Source organism: Xyrauchen texanus, chromosome 1 (assembly GCF_025860055.1).
Source record: "Xyrauchen texanus isolate HMW12.3.18 chromosome 1, RBS_HiC_50CHRs, whole genome shotgun sequence".
NCBI classification, from domain to species: Eukaryota; Metazoa; Chordata; class Actinopteri; order Cypriniformes; family Catostomidae; genus Xyrauchen; species Xyrauchen texanus.
In genome coordinates, this window is record NC_068276.1 from 20,925,606 (window position 1) to 20,944,957 (window position 19,352).

At 37.8% G+C, this 19,352-nt stretch overlaps 1 protein-coding gene across 3 annotated transcripts in view; it reads right to left on the reverse strand.

The window, feature by feature from the left end:
- Window positions 1-19,352, reverse strand: part of LOC127637610 (phosphatidylinositol-binding clathrin assembly protein-like) — a 90,503-nt gene that overhangs the window by 65,904 nt on the left and 5,247 nt on the right. For all 3 annotated transcript variants that reach the window (XM_052118962.1, XM_052118876.1, XM_052118794.1), the window contains exon 2: window positions 3,306-3,448. In XM_052118962.1, the coding sequence (XP_051974922.1) occupies window positions 3,306-3,448 (143 nt within the window). The remainder of the gene's footprint in view (window positions 1-3,305; window positions 3,449-19,352) is intronic.

Genomic DNA, 19,352 nt, shown 5'->3' on the forward strand with positions numbered 1-19,352 from the left:
TGTGTGACCGTACATAAACCAATGGCTTCAAATTCCACCCCATCCTTTGACTATCCCTACAACTTTTCAACATGTGATGCTAAGCCTCACATTATCCCACTGGCATTATACTAAACCATTTGCCCTCCAACTTGCTATTTACTCTATAGAAAACATACAATCCAAGTGACATCAGTGAAGCAAATTCTGCATTTGGTATGTGGGCCATCAGCAAGTGACGTCGCCCTTTCTCTCTCCTATTCATACAAATGCATAAATGTGAACACGCCTTTATCAACAGTTCCTTATCTGTGGCCCTTCCCGTGCCTCTCACTGGGCTACTGCTGGCAAGACAAATGTCCTCCAAATGCCTCTGTTCTTCAACAGGAGATAACCAAGCCCCAGTGTGTTCTTAGAAGCCGTTACGGGGAGCAAGATTAAGACCAGGCCTGACTTGGACCAGATGTTCTGCACCGATAACAAAACAACCATCAGCTGATTAGTGCACAGTCGTGCCGCAGAACAGTTGTGCTGAAGGACAGTACAGCATCTCTGCACTGGTGAGCTAAGGACATACAGTTAAAGGCTTTTTATTTTATAGCCCAAGTGAATGAACAATGACACATGTGAGAGTCATTGGCACTACCCTTCTTTTGTGTGTACAACTCACGTAGTAGTTCTTTATATTAAAAAGATTCTATTTTAATATATATTATAGGGCTGTGTACACGTAGGTCACATCCTAACTACTGTAATATATATATATATATATATATATATATATATATATACTACACACATACATACACACACACACACACACACACACACACACACACACACACACACACTTATACACTACCAGTAACATTTTTTTCACATTTTAGAATAATAGTAAAGTCATTAAAACTATGGAGTAACATAAATGGAACTATGGGAATTATTTTGTGACTAAACAAAATCCAAAATAAATCAAAGCAGTCACTCTTTGTCTAGAATTTGCAGACATGAACTCTTGACATTTTCTCAACCAACTTCTTGAGGATTCACCCTGGGATGCTTTTTAAACAGTATTGAAGGAGTTCCCATCTATGTTGGGCTTTTTGGCTGCTTTTCTTTATTATTTGGTACAAGTAATCCATTTAAAAAAAATAAAAAATTAATATAATAATCATTAAATATTAGTTTTATAATAAAATAAATGAATATGGTGTCACAATTATATTTTTGTCTACAATACAAATTTCAAACATTAAAGCATACACCTTAAGATCAAAAGATTTTTAAGATCATGAGAAACATTTCAGTCAAGTGTTTCAAAACGTTTGACCGGTAGTGTACAGTTGAAGTCAGACATTTACATACACTTAAGTCATTAAAACAATATTTTATCCACCCCACAAATTTCATATTACCAATCTATAGTTTTGGCAAGTCATTTAGGACATCTACTTTGTGCCTGACATGAGCAAGTTTTCCAACAATTGTTTACGGACAGATTGTTTCACTTTTTATTGACTAAATCACAATTCCAGTGGGTCAGAAGTTTAGATACACCAAGTTAACTGTGCCTTTAAGCAGTTTGGAAAATTACAGAGAAGTATGTCAAGCCTTTAGACAATTAGCTTATGATAGGTGTACTGAACTGCAAGTGTACCTCCGGATGTATTTTAAGGCCTACCTTCAAACTCAGTGCCTCTTTGCTTGATATCATGGGAAAACCAAAAGAAATCAGCCAAGACCTCAGAAAAAAACAATTATGGACCTCCACAAGTCTGGTTCATCTTGGGAGCAATTTCCAAATGCCTGGAGGTACCACTGTTATCTGTATAAACAATAGTACTGAAGTATAAATGCCATGGGACCACGCAACCATCGCATTCTGTCTCCTAGAGATGAATGTAGTTTGGTGCGAAGAGTGCAAATTAATCCCAGAACAAAGAAAAGGACCTTGTGAAGATGCTGGAGGAAACAGGAAGACAAGTATCTATATCTACAGTAAAACGAGTCCTATATTCACATAACCTGAAAGGCTGCTCTGCAAGGAAGAAGCCACTGCTCCAAAACCACCAAAAAAAGCCAGACTACAGTTTGCATGTGCACATGGGGACAAAGATCTTACTTTTTTGAGAAATGTTCTCTGGTCTGATGAAAAAACTGTTTGGCCATAATGACCATTGTTATGTTTGGAGGAAAAGGGTGAGGCTTGCAACCATCCCAACTGGGGGCAGCAGCATCATTTTGTGGGGGTGCTTTGCTACAGAAGGGACTGGTGCACTTTACAAAATAGACGGCATTCATTTTTTGCATAGGGATTTCATAAAATACTCAAAAAAAGCAATGAACCAAAACAACAAACTCAGAGGTGAATCACATCACAAATGTGGCAAAAATGTATCATTTGAACATCGGACAAAAAGACAAAAGATACAAGGCTGTGAACTTACATTCTTTAAAGAGGGCAAGAACTACAATCCCATGAAGCCTTGCAAATGATGTAATTGAATAAAAACCATGTGAATCTATAGTATATGTATTGGTTGTTGATTAAAAGAGACAATATATTTAATGTTTACTGCTAAATATTCTGATAAGTACAAATAATTAGTTTAAGGGTGAAGAGAGACCGACTCGATATCTTCATCCACAGTGCATCAATGGAGTGCGCAACGCTCATACGCACAGATCACAGGCTTTGTTGGCCACGGCTCTCGTATTGGTGAAGCCTTCTTGCTGGATGATGTGGAATGTAGTTGTTTACCAAACACTTATAACAAATAATTTGAAACAACACACACTGATGGCTTCAACAGAAGCATATATTATCAATCAACACCCTTGGTGATCACAATTGTAAGACATTGTCGAAAATCAATTAGTCTATGGAAAAAATTTAAAGAGATTTTCATATCCGGAACCCGACTGTTGCACTCAAGACAGACATGTTGTCTATTTAGTGTTTTTGTATTTTTTTTTGGCTACATCGTCTTCTATCTTATCACAATCAATTCAGACCGCAAACTTACAATTTGGGTGATACATTATTTATTTAGCCATAATGCTGGCAGGAAACACTGTAGTCCACACTTTTAAACTTGTAAACCATATAGACCCATTATTAGCATGCGTTTATTCGCCACATACACACTGGTGCAAAGGCAGTGGCATGTTTTGTATACCACCCACCCTTGACAGTGCAATGCAACTAATAATAATTAAAAATAATTAATATCACAGACAAATTTAAATCCCAAATGTTCACAAGTAAGACTATACAACTTAGGCAGACAGAATAAATTACCAGTGCAGGTCTCTGAAAATCTCACCTCATTTCCATACATCATTAGGTGGTGTGTTGTGATGAGAGCTTTGAAGACCACAACCCAGCTGCTGTTGGTAGTTCTCTCAAACAGAGTGTCTGCCAGCTGGGGCACGTTCACATTCATCTCATTGGTGCAGTGGATCAAATCTGAAAACACACACAGTACAGAAACACGCATCACTGACTCGCATCTTGAGTAGTTCAAAAAACCCAAACAGAATGTTTAAACTCAACATGGACACACAAATACATGTACCAAGGAGCTCACATTGCATGACACACATTAACATACATTTAGAGTGGGTGCTAATGAAGGCAGATCTATCTGCACGCTACACAGAGGGCTAGACAGGCTTCTAACCCAGTTGTTTTGTTATGCAACACAAACACAGGAGGGGCAGATCTCCAAAACCTTCCAAGAGCATCACGTCTTTAAATATGCAGCAGCATCCCAGTTTTGCTTTGCGTAAACACATCTGAAAGCAGCACTCTCAAAAAGTCTTGTTTCTGCTCTGTCCTGTTTGCATAATTAAGATATCCCACCTCTACAACCCAATGTGCACTTTTCTGTTCTTCAAAAGGCGAAAATCTTTTCCACTTCCCATGAGAGAAACACCCACTCACGCACACAAAGCAGGTAATGAGGGAGATGACGACTCTGTATCTGTCAGTGGAGGCCCCGTGGGCCTGTCGGCTGTTCTAATATGGAGTCTCTGAACTAGCGCAGCTACCTATTGGAGTCTGATGATGAATCACAAGGATCCTGCAAAAGAGACTGTGTACTACTATGGGCTACATATCTGCAAAACAGACTTATGGAGTCTAGCAAGGTACAAATGGCCTATAAATTCGAGGATGTGATGTGTTACAATCTGGAAGGAGAAATGTGTAGACAATCAGCCTCAGTAACGTTTATCGAGTGTACGTGGTCAAATATGAATAATGGATGTGCATTTGAGTCATTTTGACTACTAGAGCAACTGATAGTCTTACGGCACATAAAAATCATAAATGTTGCGTTACACTTTGTGAAATATGTGTTTTTATAAAGCTGTGACAAATTCAAAACAGATAAACTTTAAAAAGTGTTTCAAGACATTCCCTGTTCCCATCCAACACATGTTACCAGTTGCGCCAGATACTATTTAGCAGAGATGGGCCACTTCTATAAAAATTAATGGGAGGAATTGGAACGGTCCATAGATGTCCCACCTTACAGGTAAAAGAGCCAATCACCTTTTAGAAACAGACATCGCCTGTCAATCAACTTGAGAACGCCCATGGGCATTAGCAATACAAGCCGAGAAAATTGTGTTTTAGCATCATTTGTGGTAAAGCACATATTATGATACTAGTGTTGTCAGATTTTACTGCTGATTTGAAATAGGCTTCTTTTGTTTAAACACAATCATGGCAAGCAGTTTTTGAGATTTCGGTATTCATGTAGATAGAGAAATTAGGGATGCACTGATACCACTTTTTCTCTTCCGATCCGATATCGGAAATCTCAGTATCGGCCGATGCCAGTGTTGTTTTTTGCATAATCAGTTTAGAATATCTTTACATTATTGTGTGCGCTCTTTAATATGTAAAGAAACAAATCTCTAACTACACATTATTTCAATATAAATGTATAGCTTATTAAAGACACAATTTATTATTAACTAGTATAATACTATAGTATAAGGATAATGTAGCAGCAAAATGAACAGTAATACCGGTCAACTTGCATCTGGACTTTAAAGGATTCGGATCTCTTTTTCGTTCAATTTAGTTGTAAGACATCAGTCCACTTTTCAATCATACAGTTATTTTTTGGAACCCATTCAATTTGAATATTGTTATAAATTGTAAACAAAAACTAATGAAGGCAACAATATAAATAAGAATAAATTGTTATGATATTATTATTATTGACTTAATTTTAAATACAACAGAAATATTTTTAAATCATGCACTTTTAAACCCTCATGCTTATATTTTCACATCCTGACCTCTCCAGGAAGTCCTGTATGTGTCTGTTTGTAGGCAAGTTCACAATAGTTTAACTAATTCAAATTCTGGTCAAATACACCTCCTGTGCCGTTCTAAATGCATATTAAAAGTGAACCAAACTATTGAGCATCTACATCTGAGATGCTGTTCTTGAGTAGCGCTCAAATATTGTGCACAACTGTGAAGGCAAAAGGTAGCCGCAAGTGCATCACCAGCCTGTGCGTGAGTTTGTGTCTACAGAGCAGCACCATTCACTAATGCGCTGGCGCTGCGCATACTATATATTTACTTATTAAACACAGTCTTTTGTGATTCACAGAGCAATCATACGTCTTCAAGTGGCTTTGAATAAAATGCACGAGTCATATAAACTGCTTTAATGGTGTTTTTATGGTTCTTTTATGTCATTTTTGGAGCTTGACAGTAACTAACATGACTAACACAAAGTATCGGATTTGGATTGGGCTTGTCGGAGCCGATACAGATCCAGGAGTGTCCTACTCGCTTTTCTGAAACGAGAGAGCCTCGATGCCATATGCTGCTGACAAATGCGACCTCCGGAGGACGCAGCCTTTGAAACGAGACACAGCATATGGTTGCGCTACATTTAGCCGTTTTTGAATTCAAACAGTATGAGATAGTCACCATACATGGTATGTGTACAGTTGCTGTCAAGCTTGAATAAAGTACAAATACACAACAAAAACCACAGAAAACGATATCGATACAACTCATGTGGCACATTGCAAGTCTTCTAAAGGAATACAATAACTTTGTTTGATGAACAGATCGAATTTAAGTCATCACTCACTCTCAAACCAAATCATGTTAATAAATCAAATATGGGGCTTCGATAACATCAAAACGTATTGGTACTCGCAACCAAACGTGAGATATGACAAAGTCATGATGATTTGTAGAAACATTAGGGTAAATCACTCAATAAAATATTGCTGTCACTTATAAATACAAGGGCCCATCCTTACTATGAATATGTTCCTGATGATGCGAGTCAACTCTGCAGGGCTTTTCAACTTTTCTCCAATATAACTGAATTTTCACGTACTGTGAATTTTATTAAGACACAAACAGTCACTGGCCTGTGAGGGTTGAATTACAACAAGCATATTCAACATTGTTTTTCACGTTTGTTATTTGGCCTGTCTCCCTCCAGCCTTGGATTGCACCACCAATTTGCATCAGCTCTTGCCATCTTTTCCATGGCCTCCATTTTCACTGATGGTCAGGAGGAGATCCTGAGAGCTTATTGGCTCCTTTGGGAGGGAGGGAGATGGAGAGGCTTTGAGAGAAAAGAGAAAAACTCCTCTGAAGTGAGGATGTGTGTCAATTTATTCACATGAAGCAGAACACATTTGGACTGTATTGATTACACAGCCCATTGTCTTAAACAGAGAGAGACAGAGGGTGGCACAAATAACACAGTGAGAGAAGAAACAACTCACCATTCCTGCACATATATGCCAAACAGGAATGTGTATGAATGTCTGACTGATTCCAGCCCTGCAGATGCTCCCTACAGTGCATCCGGAAAGTATTGACAGCGCTTCACTTTTTCCACATTTTTTTGTTACAGTCTTATTCCAAAATGTATTAAATTAATTATTTTCTTCAAACTTCTACAGAAAATACCTCATAATGATCTTTGCAAATTTATAAAAAATTAAAATTTATAAAAATGTACGCAAGTATTCACAGCCTTTGCTCAATACTTTGTTGAAGCACCTTTGGCACCAATTACAGCCTCAAGTCTTTTTGTGTATGATGCTACAAGCTTGGCACACCTATTTTTGGGCATTTTCTCCCATTCTTCTTTGCAGGACCTCTCAAGCTCCATCAGGTTGGATGGGGAGCGTCAGTGCACAGCCATTTTCAGATCTCTCCAGAGATGTTCAATCGGATTCAAGTCTGGGCTCTGGCTGTACCACTCAAGGACATTCACAGAGTTGTCCCGTAGCCACTCCTTTGTTATCTTGGCTGTTTGCTTAGGGTCGTTGTCCTGTTGGAAGATGAACCTTCACCCCAGTCTGAGGTCCAGAGTGCTCTGGAACAGGTTTTCATCAAAGATGTCTCTGTACATTGCTGCATTCATTTTTCCCTAGATCCTGACTAGTCTCCCAGTTTCTCCCGCTGAAAAACAGCCCCACAGCATGATAGGGATGACATTGTAGGGATGGTATTGGCCAGGTGATGAGCGGTGCCTTGTTTCCTCCAGACACGACGGTTGCAATTCAGGCCAAAGCGTTCAATCTTTGTTTCATCAGACCAGAGAATTTTGTTTCTCACTGTATGAGAGTCATTTAGGTGCCTTTTGGCAAACTTCAGGCAGGCTGTAATGTGCCTTTTACTGAGGAGTGGCTTCCGTCTGGCCACTCTACCATACAGGCCTGATTGGTGGAGTGCTGCAGAGATGGTTGTTCTTCTGGAAGGTTCTCCTCTCTCCACAGAGAAATGCTGGAGCTCTGTCAGAGTGACCATCGGGTTCTTGGTCACCTCCCTGACTAAGGCCCTTCTCCCCCGATCGCTCAGTTTGGCTGGGCGGCCAGCTCTAGGAAGAGTCCTGGTGGTTCCAAACTTCTTCCATTTACGGATGATGGAGGCCACTGTCTGGGACAGACCCCAGATCTGTGCCTCAATACAATCCTGTCTCTGAGGTCTACAGACATTTCCTTGGACTTCATGGCTTGGTTTGTGATCTGACATGCACTATTAACTGCGGGACCTTATAAAGACAGGTGTTTGCCTTTCCAAATCATGTCCAATCAACTGAATTTACCACAGGTGGACTCCAATCAAGTTGTAGAAACATCTCAAGGATGATTAGTGGAAACAGGATGCACCTGAGCTCAATTTTGAGTGTCATGGCAAAGGCTGTGAATACTTATGTAAGTGTGATTTTGTTTTGTTTTTTTATTTTTAATTAAATTTGCAAAGATTTCAAACAAACTTCTTTCATGTTGTCATTATGGGGTACTGTTTGTAGAATTTTTAGGAAAATAATAAATATAATCCATTTTGGAATAAGGCTGTAACATAACAAAATGTGGAAAAAGTGAAGCGCGGCGAATACTTTCCGGATGCACTGTATATCAGAGCCTTCACACACTGCACATGAAGGCTGTGCCGAGATAACATTCTTTTTCTCAAGATAACTGCAATACTTTAGATCCGACAGCACAATGGATGAAGCAGCAGGTTGTCAAAATAAGAGGAAACTCTGAAATTGGCACGTCCCAGTGTAGTCAGAGATGCTTCTATAAAAGGTCTTTATTGGACAAAAGCCCAGTAAACTGCATCGACTGAATAAGATTCAGTCGCTCGCACACACTTGATGCAGTTTCAATCATGATTGCATTATCATACGCATTGAATTGTGAATGTCTTGTTTTTTATGAGGTTGTTGGCAAGGTTGCTGCACATTATGCTAGCCTCTGATTACATCTCCTAGACTGCCGTTGAGTACTTCACACTCCGTTCACAAAAGTAGATTCCCAAGAAGTCTCAGAGCAAAGGCTGTGTTTCACAACACAGTCTTTAAATAGTGTTTGACACTTTTACTAAAACAGACCATCACAGTTGCATAAATTATCCCTACTGGTACATACACCTGCACAGTTCTAAGCTGAAGTGTGTGCACTGGTGCACAAAATGAGGTACAGTGGCGAGAAGAATCAGATCTGCAGAAAAAAAAAGAGGAAGGAAGCATTGTCCTTGCGATGTCACTGCAGCACAGCAAATGAAGGGACTCTGAGTGATGAGGTCACTCTCGTTCTCTCTGCCTGTGTCAAAGTCTTATTGTTGACACACAATGAAACCTTTGGAAGGGTCCATACCAGGCCGAGCCTGTCACCAGTCACATATGACAGAGGCTTGCAATATCCCAGGGATTCTGCTCCAACAAACAGACGGAATTATTTGGTTGGCGATGACTACCTCGGCCTTAAAACCAGCTCAATACAAGAGTAAAAAAATTAAAGTGATTTTGATTCTAGGCATGTTTGTTCTCTGCAGCACCTGGTCTATCAAATTAATCAATATTGAGCCTTGTGGAAGCATGGGAAGTTAAGCAGGAAGCCTGTGTTGCATATGAGGAAGTAAATTGACCAGGTGGCCTGTCTGTCCAGCTGTCAGCAAGAAAACATAGCTCATCTCTTAACCATCACAGCTGCCATGTTCATTAGCCAGCTTTCAGCAACTTCCAGGACAGACATTTTTATTACATCTGCACACATTTCTGCAAATTGTTTAATTGTCATCTTTACAGTCGTTTGTGAAACAAGACCACTGCATAATTTTTTGAATTATTTGTTTTTTTATGCCAGTTAATTATTGTGGTATCAACTATTACAGAAAAAAGCATGCAAAAATGAATGGGACTGTAATTGGTTGCCTTTCATATTCATCAGGTCTCTTGGCCAGAAAAATCAAAGTAGACTGGACTTTATGCTGATAGTCTGGTTACACAAGACAATTGAGGTGGCAAATCAATCACTTATCTATTTTTGTTGCCTGGGCTACAGTTACAAGACATGTTCATTGGTAGAGTAGAGCCAAAGACCCTTTGAGGCAAGTCAGGTCACTCAGTGTCCATGTTTGTAACGCATTCAGACATCTATTTTCTATGGATTCAAGCGGGAAACAATACAGCTCCTAATTGCTTGAATGTGGAAAAACTGAAATCTCCACAACAGCTGGTCAAGATTATGATCAAGTAAGATTTTGAGCTGACAAAATCTGAAAACAAATGTATAATAAATTGTGCTTCTTTAGTTCAGATCAAGCTAAAAAATAAATAAAATTTTTCAGCTATTTTTTTAATTATGAAAACTGGCAGGCAGTGTGCATCAAAAAGGTGTTTGGCTCATTTAACTGTAAGGTGGGACTTCCATTCCAACAGCAGCCATATTTAATGACGTTACAATTTCTTACATTTAAAAGAAACCCAGTGACCAGTCTCAATCAGTCTCTAGTAGAGCTAATGCTTAAGAGAATTAAAAAATATATGTATTGAACATTTCTCAATAAAAACACTTTTGGATAAACACATATGCCAAAGGAATAAATGTGAATGTAAAAAAGGGCTCCTTTGTGGAAAAAAAATGATAGCGGAGATTAGAGGATCTCCAGACGTGTTGAGCTTTTACCTCCATGCTCAAAAACAATGCTAACCTCTCTTACCTGCAGATAAGTGTAGAAAAATGTAGTGAATTTAATGAGCGCAGTCTTTTTTACGCAGTCTGCTTCAGCTCAGCTAGTTTGAAGGAGAATAATTCTGCAAATAAATGTTTGTGCTTCCTCTGTCTGGGGAACCTGGGACCTATATTAAAAATAGCTGGATTCCTCTTTGAGGGCTTGTTTGCCATGTCTGTATCTTTCCCTCCATTTCCTTTCCAGCTGTGTGACGATGGCCTTGGTTGCTGTGATTGTGAAGTGCTGGAAAAGGAAACTGCATTAATCTAGGGTCGGTCTATGGTCCTCTAATGTTCAGGCAGGGATCTGGGGAGACAAGTTAGGTCTCAGATCAGCGCTCGGAGCATAAATATGATGACAGGGACATTTTTGTAAAAGGCATATATGGGATCCCTGAACAGCAAGTTCAGTGACACAGTTCTGTGGAACACCGCAGCCATTCCCTCACATGCCATTCCCATTTTTCACTCTTCCTCTTTTTTACTTCTTTAGCCACCACAGCTTTACAACTAATCAACAACAATGGAGCACTGCTTGTAGCATTCTGTAAAGCTTCAGCCTTTAATAAAAAAGGGCAAAAGAAAAAATTAAGCCATATTTAACATCAGTTCACACATTATTTTTATCCAGATCGAGACAGTAGGGCTGGGTAAATATAAATTTTCAAATTAACCACCTTTTTTTTTTGAACAATCCTGACATCAATTAATAAAATCCCAAGTTCAATCTTTGACTCTAAGCCTACTTTCAGTGACTGCGTGACAATTTGAGGAAAATTAGTAGAGATATTTGAGTAATTTTGTCGAGTACCCTAACCCACAAAAAAAATTGTATACGATTACTCATAAATTAAAATGCACGTTAAAAAAACTTGTATGACCAGTAAATGGTCTGCACTTATATAGAGCCTTTTTAAGCCTTAACGGTATTCAAAGCGCTTTACACTGCGTCTCATTCACCCATTCTCACACACACACACACACACACACACACACACACACACACACACACACACACACACACACACACACACACACACACGCGGCAGAGCTGCTATGTAAGGTGCTAGCCTGCCATTGGGAGCAACTTGGGGTTCAGTGTCTTGTCCAAGGACACTTCGGCATGTGGAGTCATGTGGGCTGGGATTCGAACCACCAACCCTGCGATTAGTGGCCGACCCGCTCTACCAACTGAGCCACAGTTTCATAAAACACAAACAGATTATTTATTTTTTTAAACATTCTTAAAGACGTTCTCTCGTAAATTCTCGGATACATGAAAGTTTTCCTACTTTTCAAAATGTTGTTAGTTTTATTGTGTCTCGTTGATCCAATATCAATTCATTTACATAGGCTGTTATAATGTAGTCGGTTACAAAAGAGGACATAATCAAAATATAATGTATAATATTTTGTCATTATGTGAAGACTCGCTGGCCAATTTAATGAAACAATGCTCAGAAAGTGTGTCTCTGTTCTTCCTTCAGGTTACCGTAATAAGCTTTGTAAGTGCACACTACTGTTTCTGAACAGTGTGTCTGCAAACCATGGTTTCCATGATACCATAATCTTTGCCTTTTTTTTTTTTTTTAAACGCAGACTCAGTTACATTCAGCTGTGCTACATCTAGATGTTTTAAAGAAAGATTTTGCATCGTGTGCGTGATTCTCCAAAGTATAGAGCGCCATCTCTGGCTCAGACAGAAAGTCACGCTGCGCTCTGTTGGAGTTTGTTGCTGTTATGATTCATGCTTCCTCCCATTTAACTTGGAATTTTAAACCTCATACTGGGAAAACTGCAATGGAATGCCACTTTATGTTGGACCTACAACTCTTACAACTGATTTAGATGAGATGCAGGTGTGTCAGGCAAACATGTCGGCACAGAGTTTTGATGTTCAAAACACAGTGGATTAAACATTCTTTTGATTATCGTAAACCTGTAGATCAAAAGTTAGCATTGCAGCAACGTTTAGTTTGGCTGCTATGAGACGCCTCGGTTGACAATCAAGGTACCACTGAAAATCACAACGTTATCAATCTCAAAATTTTAAATAAGGCCCCTCTTTGATGCATAGTGTATAGTTGTCAGGTAGTTGTCACTGAATTTAGAATTCAGTGAAAAGTCATGGCAGGCATTATCATTTTAAAATATTGTTTTCATGATCGATCATTGCTGTCACTTCAGAGTACTCGGGTATCCCTAGCACCAACACAAACTATTTTAGTGCCGTTTTCATAAGTTTTTATTTATAATAATATAACATTACATTGTTCTCATTAATATTTTCATTATGTACCAAGTCAGAAGGTTCCCTATATAATATGAGAGAGAATGTATTTTATACAATAAGCAAAAAAGACATTGCAACTATAATGTACAGAAATTAATCAGAATCAAAACAAATAAAAAGAACTAGTGAATTAAATCAAATTGGGAAATCTGTATTGGTGCCCAGCCCTACAAGACCCTACAATTTAAGCCAAGAAAACTACAAACTAAAACTAGACTACTTTGATTACTAGAATTAACAATCTTCATTCTCTAGAACGAAGATGTGTTGATGACAGGCTAACTGCATTGAATGTACCCGAATACATTTTCAAGCAATAATGGTGTTAACTATAAACGTCTACTGTCCAAAAAAACAGGTAGGCCTGAATCTCATGAAACCGGTCAACAACATGACTGGGTCATATTTCACCACAAAATCAAAAGGAAAAAAACCCCACAGTGCTAAAATAAGACGCCTATTTTTAGGACCATTAACATTTTTGATTGTGACTTGATTGCAGCCATGCATGCTAGTCATAATTGTGAATTTTTATGACAATTAAACACCAATACAAAACAACATTTTTGTATTTTTGTGAGATTCACCCATTCACAGTACGAGATAAAATAAATTGGATCTTCACTTCTAAGATGCGTAAATAAATTGAGACCCAGGTGTATTGGAGGGGATGCCAGAAGAGCAGCCAAGGGCTCTTATGAGGTGCAAAACAAGCTATCAAACAGAACCAAAAGCTCTCAGCAGCTATAAATAGGCCACATCAGCCCCACGAGCATGAGTGAACAGAAGCAATGTATCATGCAGTATGTCTAAGCTCTCTACTAGCGGTGCAGTCGTCTTCATAATAGGGATGGGCACGAAAACTCAAGGACTCGGGTACTCGGACTTGGCAGAAATGATCGATCATGAAAACGTTGATCGATCGTGATCACGCATGATGTGACTTTTCACTTAATTCGAAATCCAGTGACAATTACCTGATAACTAAACACAAACGTGTCAAAGAGGAAGCTTATTTTTATTTATTTTGAGATTGATTACGTTGTGACTTTGAGGGGTACATTGATTGTCAGACTTCTCCTGGCAAACAAACGGATACAATGGTGCAAAGCTATCGTTACAATAATAAAAACAAAGTGTGTAATTAACAATGTTTTGAACACCCGTCTCTGTAAAACGCTTGCTAAACACGCTTCATTATCATTTAAATGTAAGGACTGTGACTCTGTAAAAGTGAATGATTGTCACAGACTAAACCTCCCTGCCCTGCATGACGTAACGCATACCTGCATCTTGACAAAATTAAGATTTCCGCTGAAGATTCCAAGTTAAATATCCGATAGTGTCATTCAGTTGCACTTTCATCAGTTGAAAGGTGTAAATTCAGACTCTGAGTTAAATGCTCATGAATCACAGCAACAACAATACAGAGCATCGCGGCTTTCCTCACAAGAGTGAACATTTGGACACAAACACACTTAAACACCAGGCGTGTGTGGCAGTGTACAGCAGGAGAGTGTTTCAAACAGCTAGACAGAGCGCAGATAAGTGGAACACAATGCAGCATCTTCAAAAATGAACTTCAAATTCACACCCATTAAAACACAATGGTTATGCATCTCCTGTTATTTGAAAATAGACGTTTCAGACAGTCACTAAAAAAACTGGTGCGCACTTACTAAGATTACTACGGTAACCTGAAGGAAGAACAGACAGACGCGCGTTGTTCACATTCAGAGTTGGGCAGTGAATTTTCACATGTCAAAATATGATGCATTATATTTTGATTATGCAATCTTTTATACATTTTGTAACATACTATTTTATAACAACCTATAATAATGAATAGACGATGCACTGGAACAACAAGGAACAATGCAGCAGCCATAGACGTGTCAGACATGTTATTTTATATACATTTATGAACATGTAATTGCACCTTGAGTACTCTACGAGTACTCGAGTAATTAGTCAGAGTACTGGAGTAGGCAAAATAAACCTAAATGTTTCTTGGCTCACACTGATCTACTAAAAATAAAAATAAAATAATTTAAAAAAAACTCATGAGTCTGTGCTATAAAAATATCTAATATCCACATTTATCCATTTGGCAGATGTTTTTATCGAAAGCAACTTACAGTGGATTCAAGGTTGTCATTTTATCAGTTTGTGTGTTCCCTGGGAATGAAACCCATGATCTTGGCTTTGCTAACGCTATGCTCTTCTAATTCAGCTACAGGTAATACTAACATCCATTATCCACGAAATTAGATGATGGCTGTAAACGATGAACAAGCATACTGAAGTGTAATGTGTATTCTGTAGGTCTGAGTGGTATTTCCCCAGACATTTATGTGAATGGCTGTTTTGTTACTGCTGTGCAGCATAATTTCAGTTGTTCAATTCAAAATCTGGGGCACTTCACCTTTAAAGGTGCGTACACACTGCCAGAGACTTTGTCGCTGCAAGTCGCTAGTGGGTGTTCCCACTACTGGTTGGCTAGTAACGTTTATAAATGACATTCACAGATGCCATTCCATTGCTGTTGAAAGCGAATCTCTTTTCTTGCCACTAAAAACAAACATTTTGGAGGGAAAAGACTAAATATAAATGGAATCAGTACATAAAATGCTTTTTTATGTAATGATTTTATGTACAAGAATTTGCCAGTATTAGTCAGAATGTGGGCATAATTTACATTATCCGTAATGTAAATGTTTATTTTGGATATCCGCCGTTACAGATTATTTAGGAGTATATACCCCTTTCTGCACGTTCCCATAATAAATACATTTTGAGACCTCCTAAATAAATGGAAGGTGTAATGTAATTATATAATGTTTCTTTTTATCTTTTTGATCACCAACTGATTGTAAATAACAGAAAGGATATTAAGAGACAAGAAATGAAAACAGGATGATGGGTCTCGTCTTTGCAACACTTTTACCTTCCTAACTGAAGTCCAACAGGCATGTAACTGGTCTGTAGTCTTGCTTTAAACCGGAATATATTGAGAATGAAAAGTCTGTGGAACAGTTTAACCAAAATCAGAGTTGTCGTCATTAACATTTCATTTGACATTTCATGGATCAACTGAAATGACGGAGATCGCAATCATGCGCAATCATGACAGACACGGACCCATTGCAGCCAAATAAGGTCAGTTTCCTTCATGGTGCACGCTCACGAGACACAACATGCAGTAAAAGACAAGGCTCAATCCAGTTTCCTAATCGCCACCGCCTTGTTCAAATAAAAGAACTGCAGCACTCAAGTTCTACGCCATTACACAACTCAATCTCTGGTGAGTAAAATTTGACTTTATTAAATATATATTTTATTCGCACAGCATGAAATTTGCTCGCATATGTGAGCGCTTTTTTCGCAATATAGGCCTAGAGGGCTGTTGAAATTCTTCTCTCTGCCTAGTAGGGGGCGCATCAAGAATGTGAATCACCAAAAACACAAGAAGAATGTAAAAGTGATCTGTTTCTCACAGACACCGATCATATCACTTCTGACGACACAGATTTAACCACTGAAGTATTATGGATTACTTTAATGCTGAATTATGTGATATTTGGAGCATCACAATTTTGGTGACTAACAGCATTTCTTGTCATGTGTCACTCCGAGACATGTTGCCCGCCTGTTGAGGGTAGACGGGCAAAATTACCCACACATTAAATACATTTGAACGAGGAACTTGCGAACTGGATTCAACTTTAGGGGGTGGCGGGTGCTAGTTTCACACCCTGTCCACTGTTAAATATATTTGGCGACTTCCCAGATCCATTGTTTTGCCATTTCCCAATATTGCTGATCATAATTGGTTTGCAATCGGCATTGGGATCTTTGTAAGACATCGTCAAAATCCGATTACATCGCCTTATCGCCCAGCACTAGTTCAAAACAGCAAAATAAATAAATACTATGTATGATGCAAATTCGCCTCTGAATTTATTAATAAACGAGTGAGCATGTTTACGAGTACAAGAATTTGCCAGTATTAGTAAGAATGTGGTCATAATCAGATTATGCGTAATGTAAATGTTTATTTTGGATATCCGCTGTTACAGATTATTTAGGAGTGTATATACCCCTTTCTGCACGTTCCCATAATAAATACATTTTGAGACCTCCTAAATAAATGGAAGGTGTAATGTAATATTATGTCAAGCACATTTTTGGAGCGAGGAGGAGGATGAGATTATAGATAAAAATAGCTTCACCACAAAAGCATCGCAACAGTCTCATAGTCTCACCTATTTTTTTGTTGTTGTTGAGGACATAAATAAAAGCTAATGATTTGACTTAAATTAATGGCAAGAGTGAACAGAAGAAAATAGCAGTAAAAGTATATGCATGTTTATACAGAACACAATTGTTATGTGGACCAGAGATGTTAAAGATGGAGTCCGTGTCAAGTCTGGAGTCTTCCGTCACGAATCTGAGTCAAGTCTCAAGTCACTAAATGTGAAATCGTTCATGTTTTTTTTTCTTTGATACTTCATATCATATTTGCAAAATTACAGCCAAAATGTATGATCTTTGGACAATCCGGGACACTAATAGGATTCTACCTGCACTTGCAAAATTCATTTTATTTGCTTCATTTAATTTTAGGATTACATAAATTTTTTTGTAATAAGGTGCCACAGTTTTTCTCAAGGTCAGTTCAACAAGGCTCAGAATGAGTGGACACGCAATGTAATATAATGTATGCAACGCAATGTAAAGCGTCATCATTAGTTTTCATTTTGACAAAAACCTTCCAGCTGTTTGAAGTCCACAAAAAACTGTAAGCGTGCTTATTTTAAGTCGCCAAAATACGGGACAAATCTCTCTCTCTCTGATTGATCAAATTAAGTGCTAGGTTTAAAATGACGCATCTCTGGTTGGCGATCCTAATGAACCATGTAGTTACTAAGGTTGCGCGGTATACCGGTACTAACAAAATATCGCGAAACCAGAACATTTTAAATGGTATGATATCATCTTGTTCGTTTTGGTACCATAATAAAGTATGCTGCCATTAGCAAAAATTTTATGTGAGATTTTTTTATATTAAATCAAAGACCATTTGAAAATAATAATAAAAACGCCTCAATATAGACAAGTGTGATCATTAAACACCAGAAGGATGTCATTCAATGAAACAATATACCGTATATACTGCTGCGCGCCACAGTATGAATAAGATCCGCCTGTCTGCTCGGTCATTTCTTTCACGAACACACACACACAAATGAAACACACACTACTAATGCTTGATTTTCATGCAGTGTGTCCAATAGTATTCATCTGCAGAGCCACAGATCAGTGTGTTAAGTGTATATAGGCTGTGAACTCTCAAATGAACACTTTTTCTGTTGCAGTGTGGACATTTCAGCTCGCAAGTCGCAGGAAGCGTGAAAAAACAACAGTGCTGGTTTCATCATATCGGAGCTTTCTGTACTATATTCTTGAATATTTTTCTCTAGCACTGAACACCCTTCATTTATGCCCTGTCCTGCTCTTCACACGTTTTCCCCGCATGTGAGTAAACATGAGGCGCGTGTTTCCAGTGCATCTTAAGACCATAACGTTTTTTTCTTTCCAAATTGTTTTTATTAATCAGCATGTTACAAAACTTTAATAATAAACAAAAGTATTTCTGTTCTAATTTTGTGAAATTATTCAGATGTCATCATCTCTGACAAGGATGAAAGACAAAACAATAAAATAGTAGTTGTAAGCCTAATCTTTCTCACTTTATTGAAAATATAAAAATGGCTCATTCTAACTTTTACATTTTCTAAATATTCTCTAAGGGGATACTCCTGAACCCCCATACAGTATTATTCCTCAGTCACAAAGGCTTCTATGCCCCCATACTTGGGTATCTGAATGTAAAGAAATATGAAAATAATCTGAATGTAAAAAATAAATATACCGTTATTATGATTCAAAATGAACAGATTATCTTTTAACATTCATAACTGCCCTCGATACTCTATAAACTATTTTAACATAAGAGCCAAATCAGAGGAGGCTGAGGGATATCTCTGTGCCCTCAACGCAGTTTTGTGTAAACAATTTTTTTTGTTTAGGTTTATTTTTTTCTCTCCTCTTCTTCTGCCAACTTGGAAACTCAAACAATTTGCAAATTGCAAATGTGAATGAATATCGTGATAAATATCGATATCGAATGATATGAAAAAGAATATCTTGATAATATTTTGTGCCATATCGCCCAGCCCTAGATTCAGCCATGACAGCCTTTTGCCTCACGTAATCAGATTGTTTTAATTTAATGTTTTCATTAATACTGTACATTTGTTATCTTTTTTCTTTCTTTTTATAAAAAAATATATATATATTTTATATATATATATATATATATATATATATATATATATATATATATATATATATATATATATTAGTTGAAAAGTATTGTATTTTCTTATTTGATTAAACAAAATTTGATCATATCAAATGACAATTAAAACATTTAACATTATTTGACCAAATTAAAACAGAAAAGGCATCATTTGTATCTATAATACTTGTA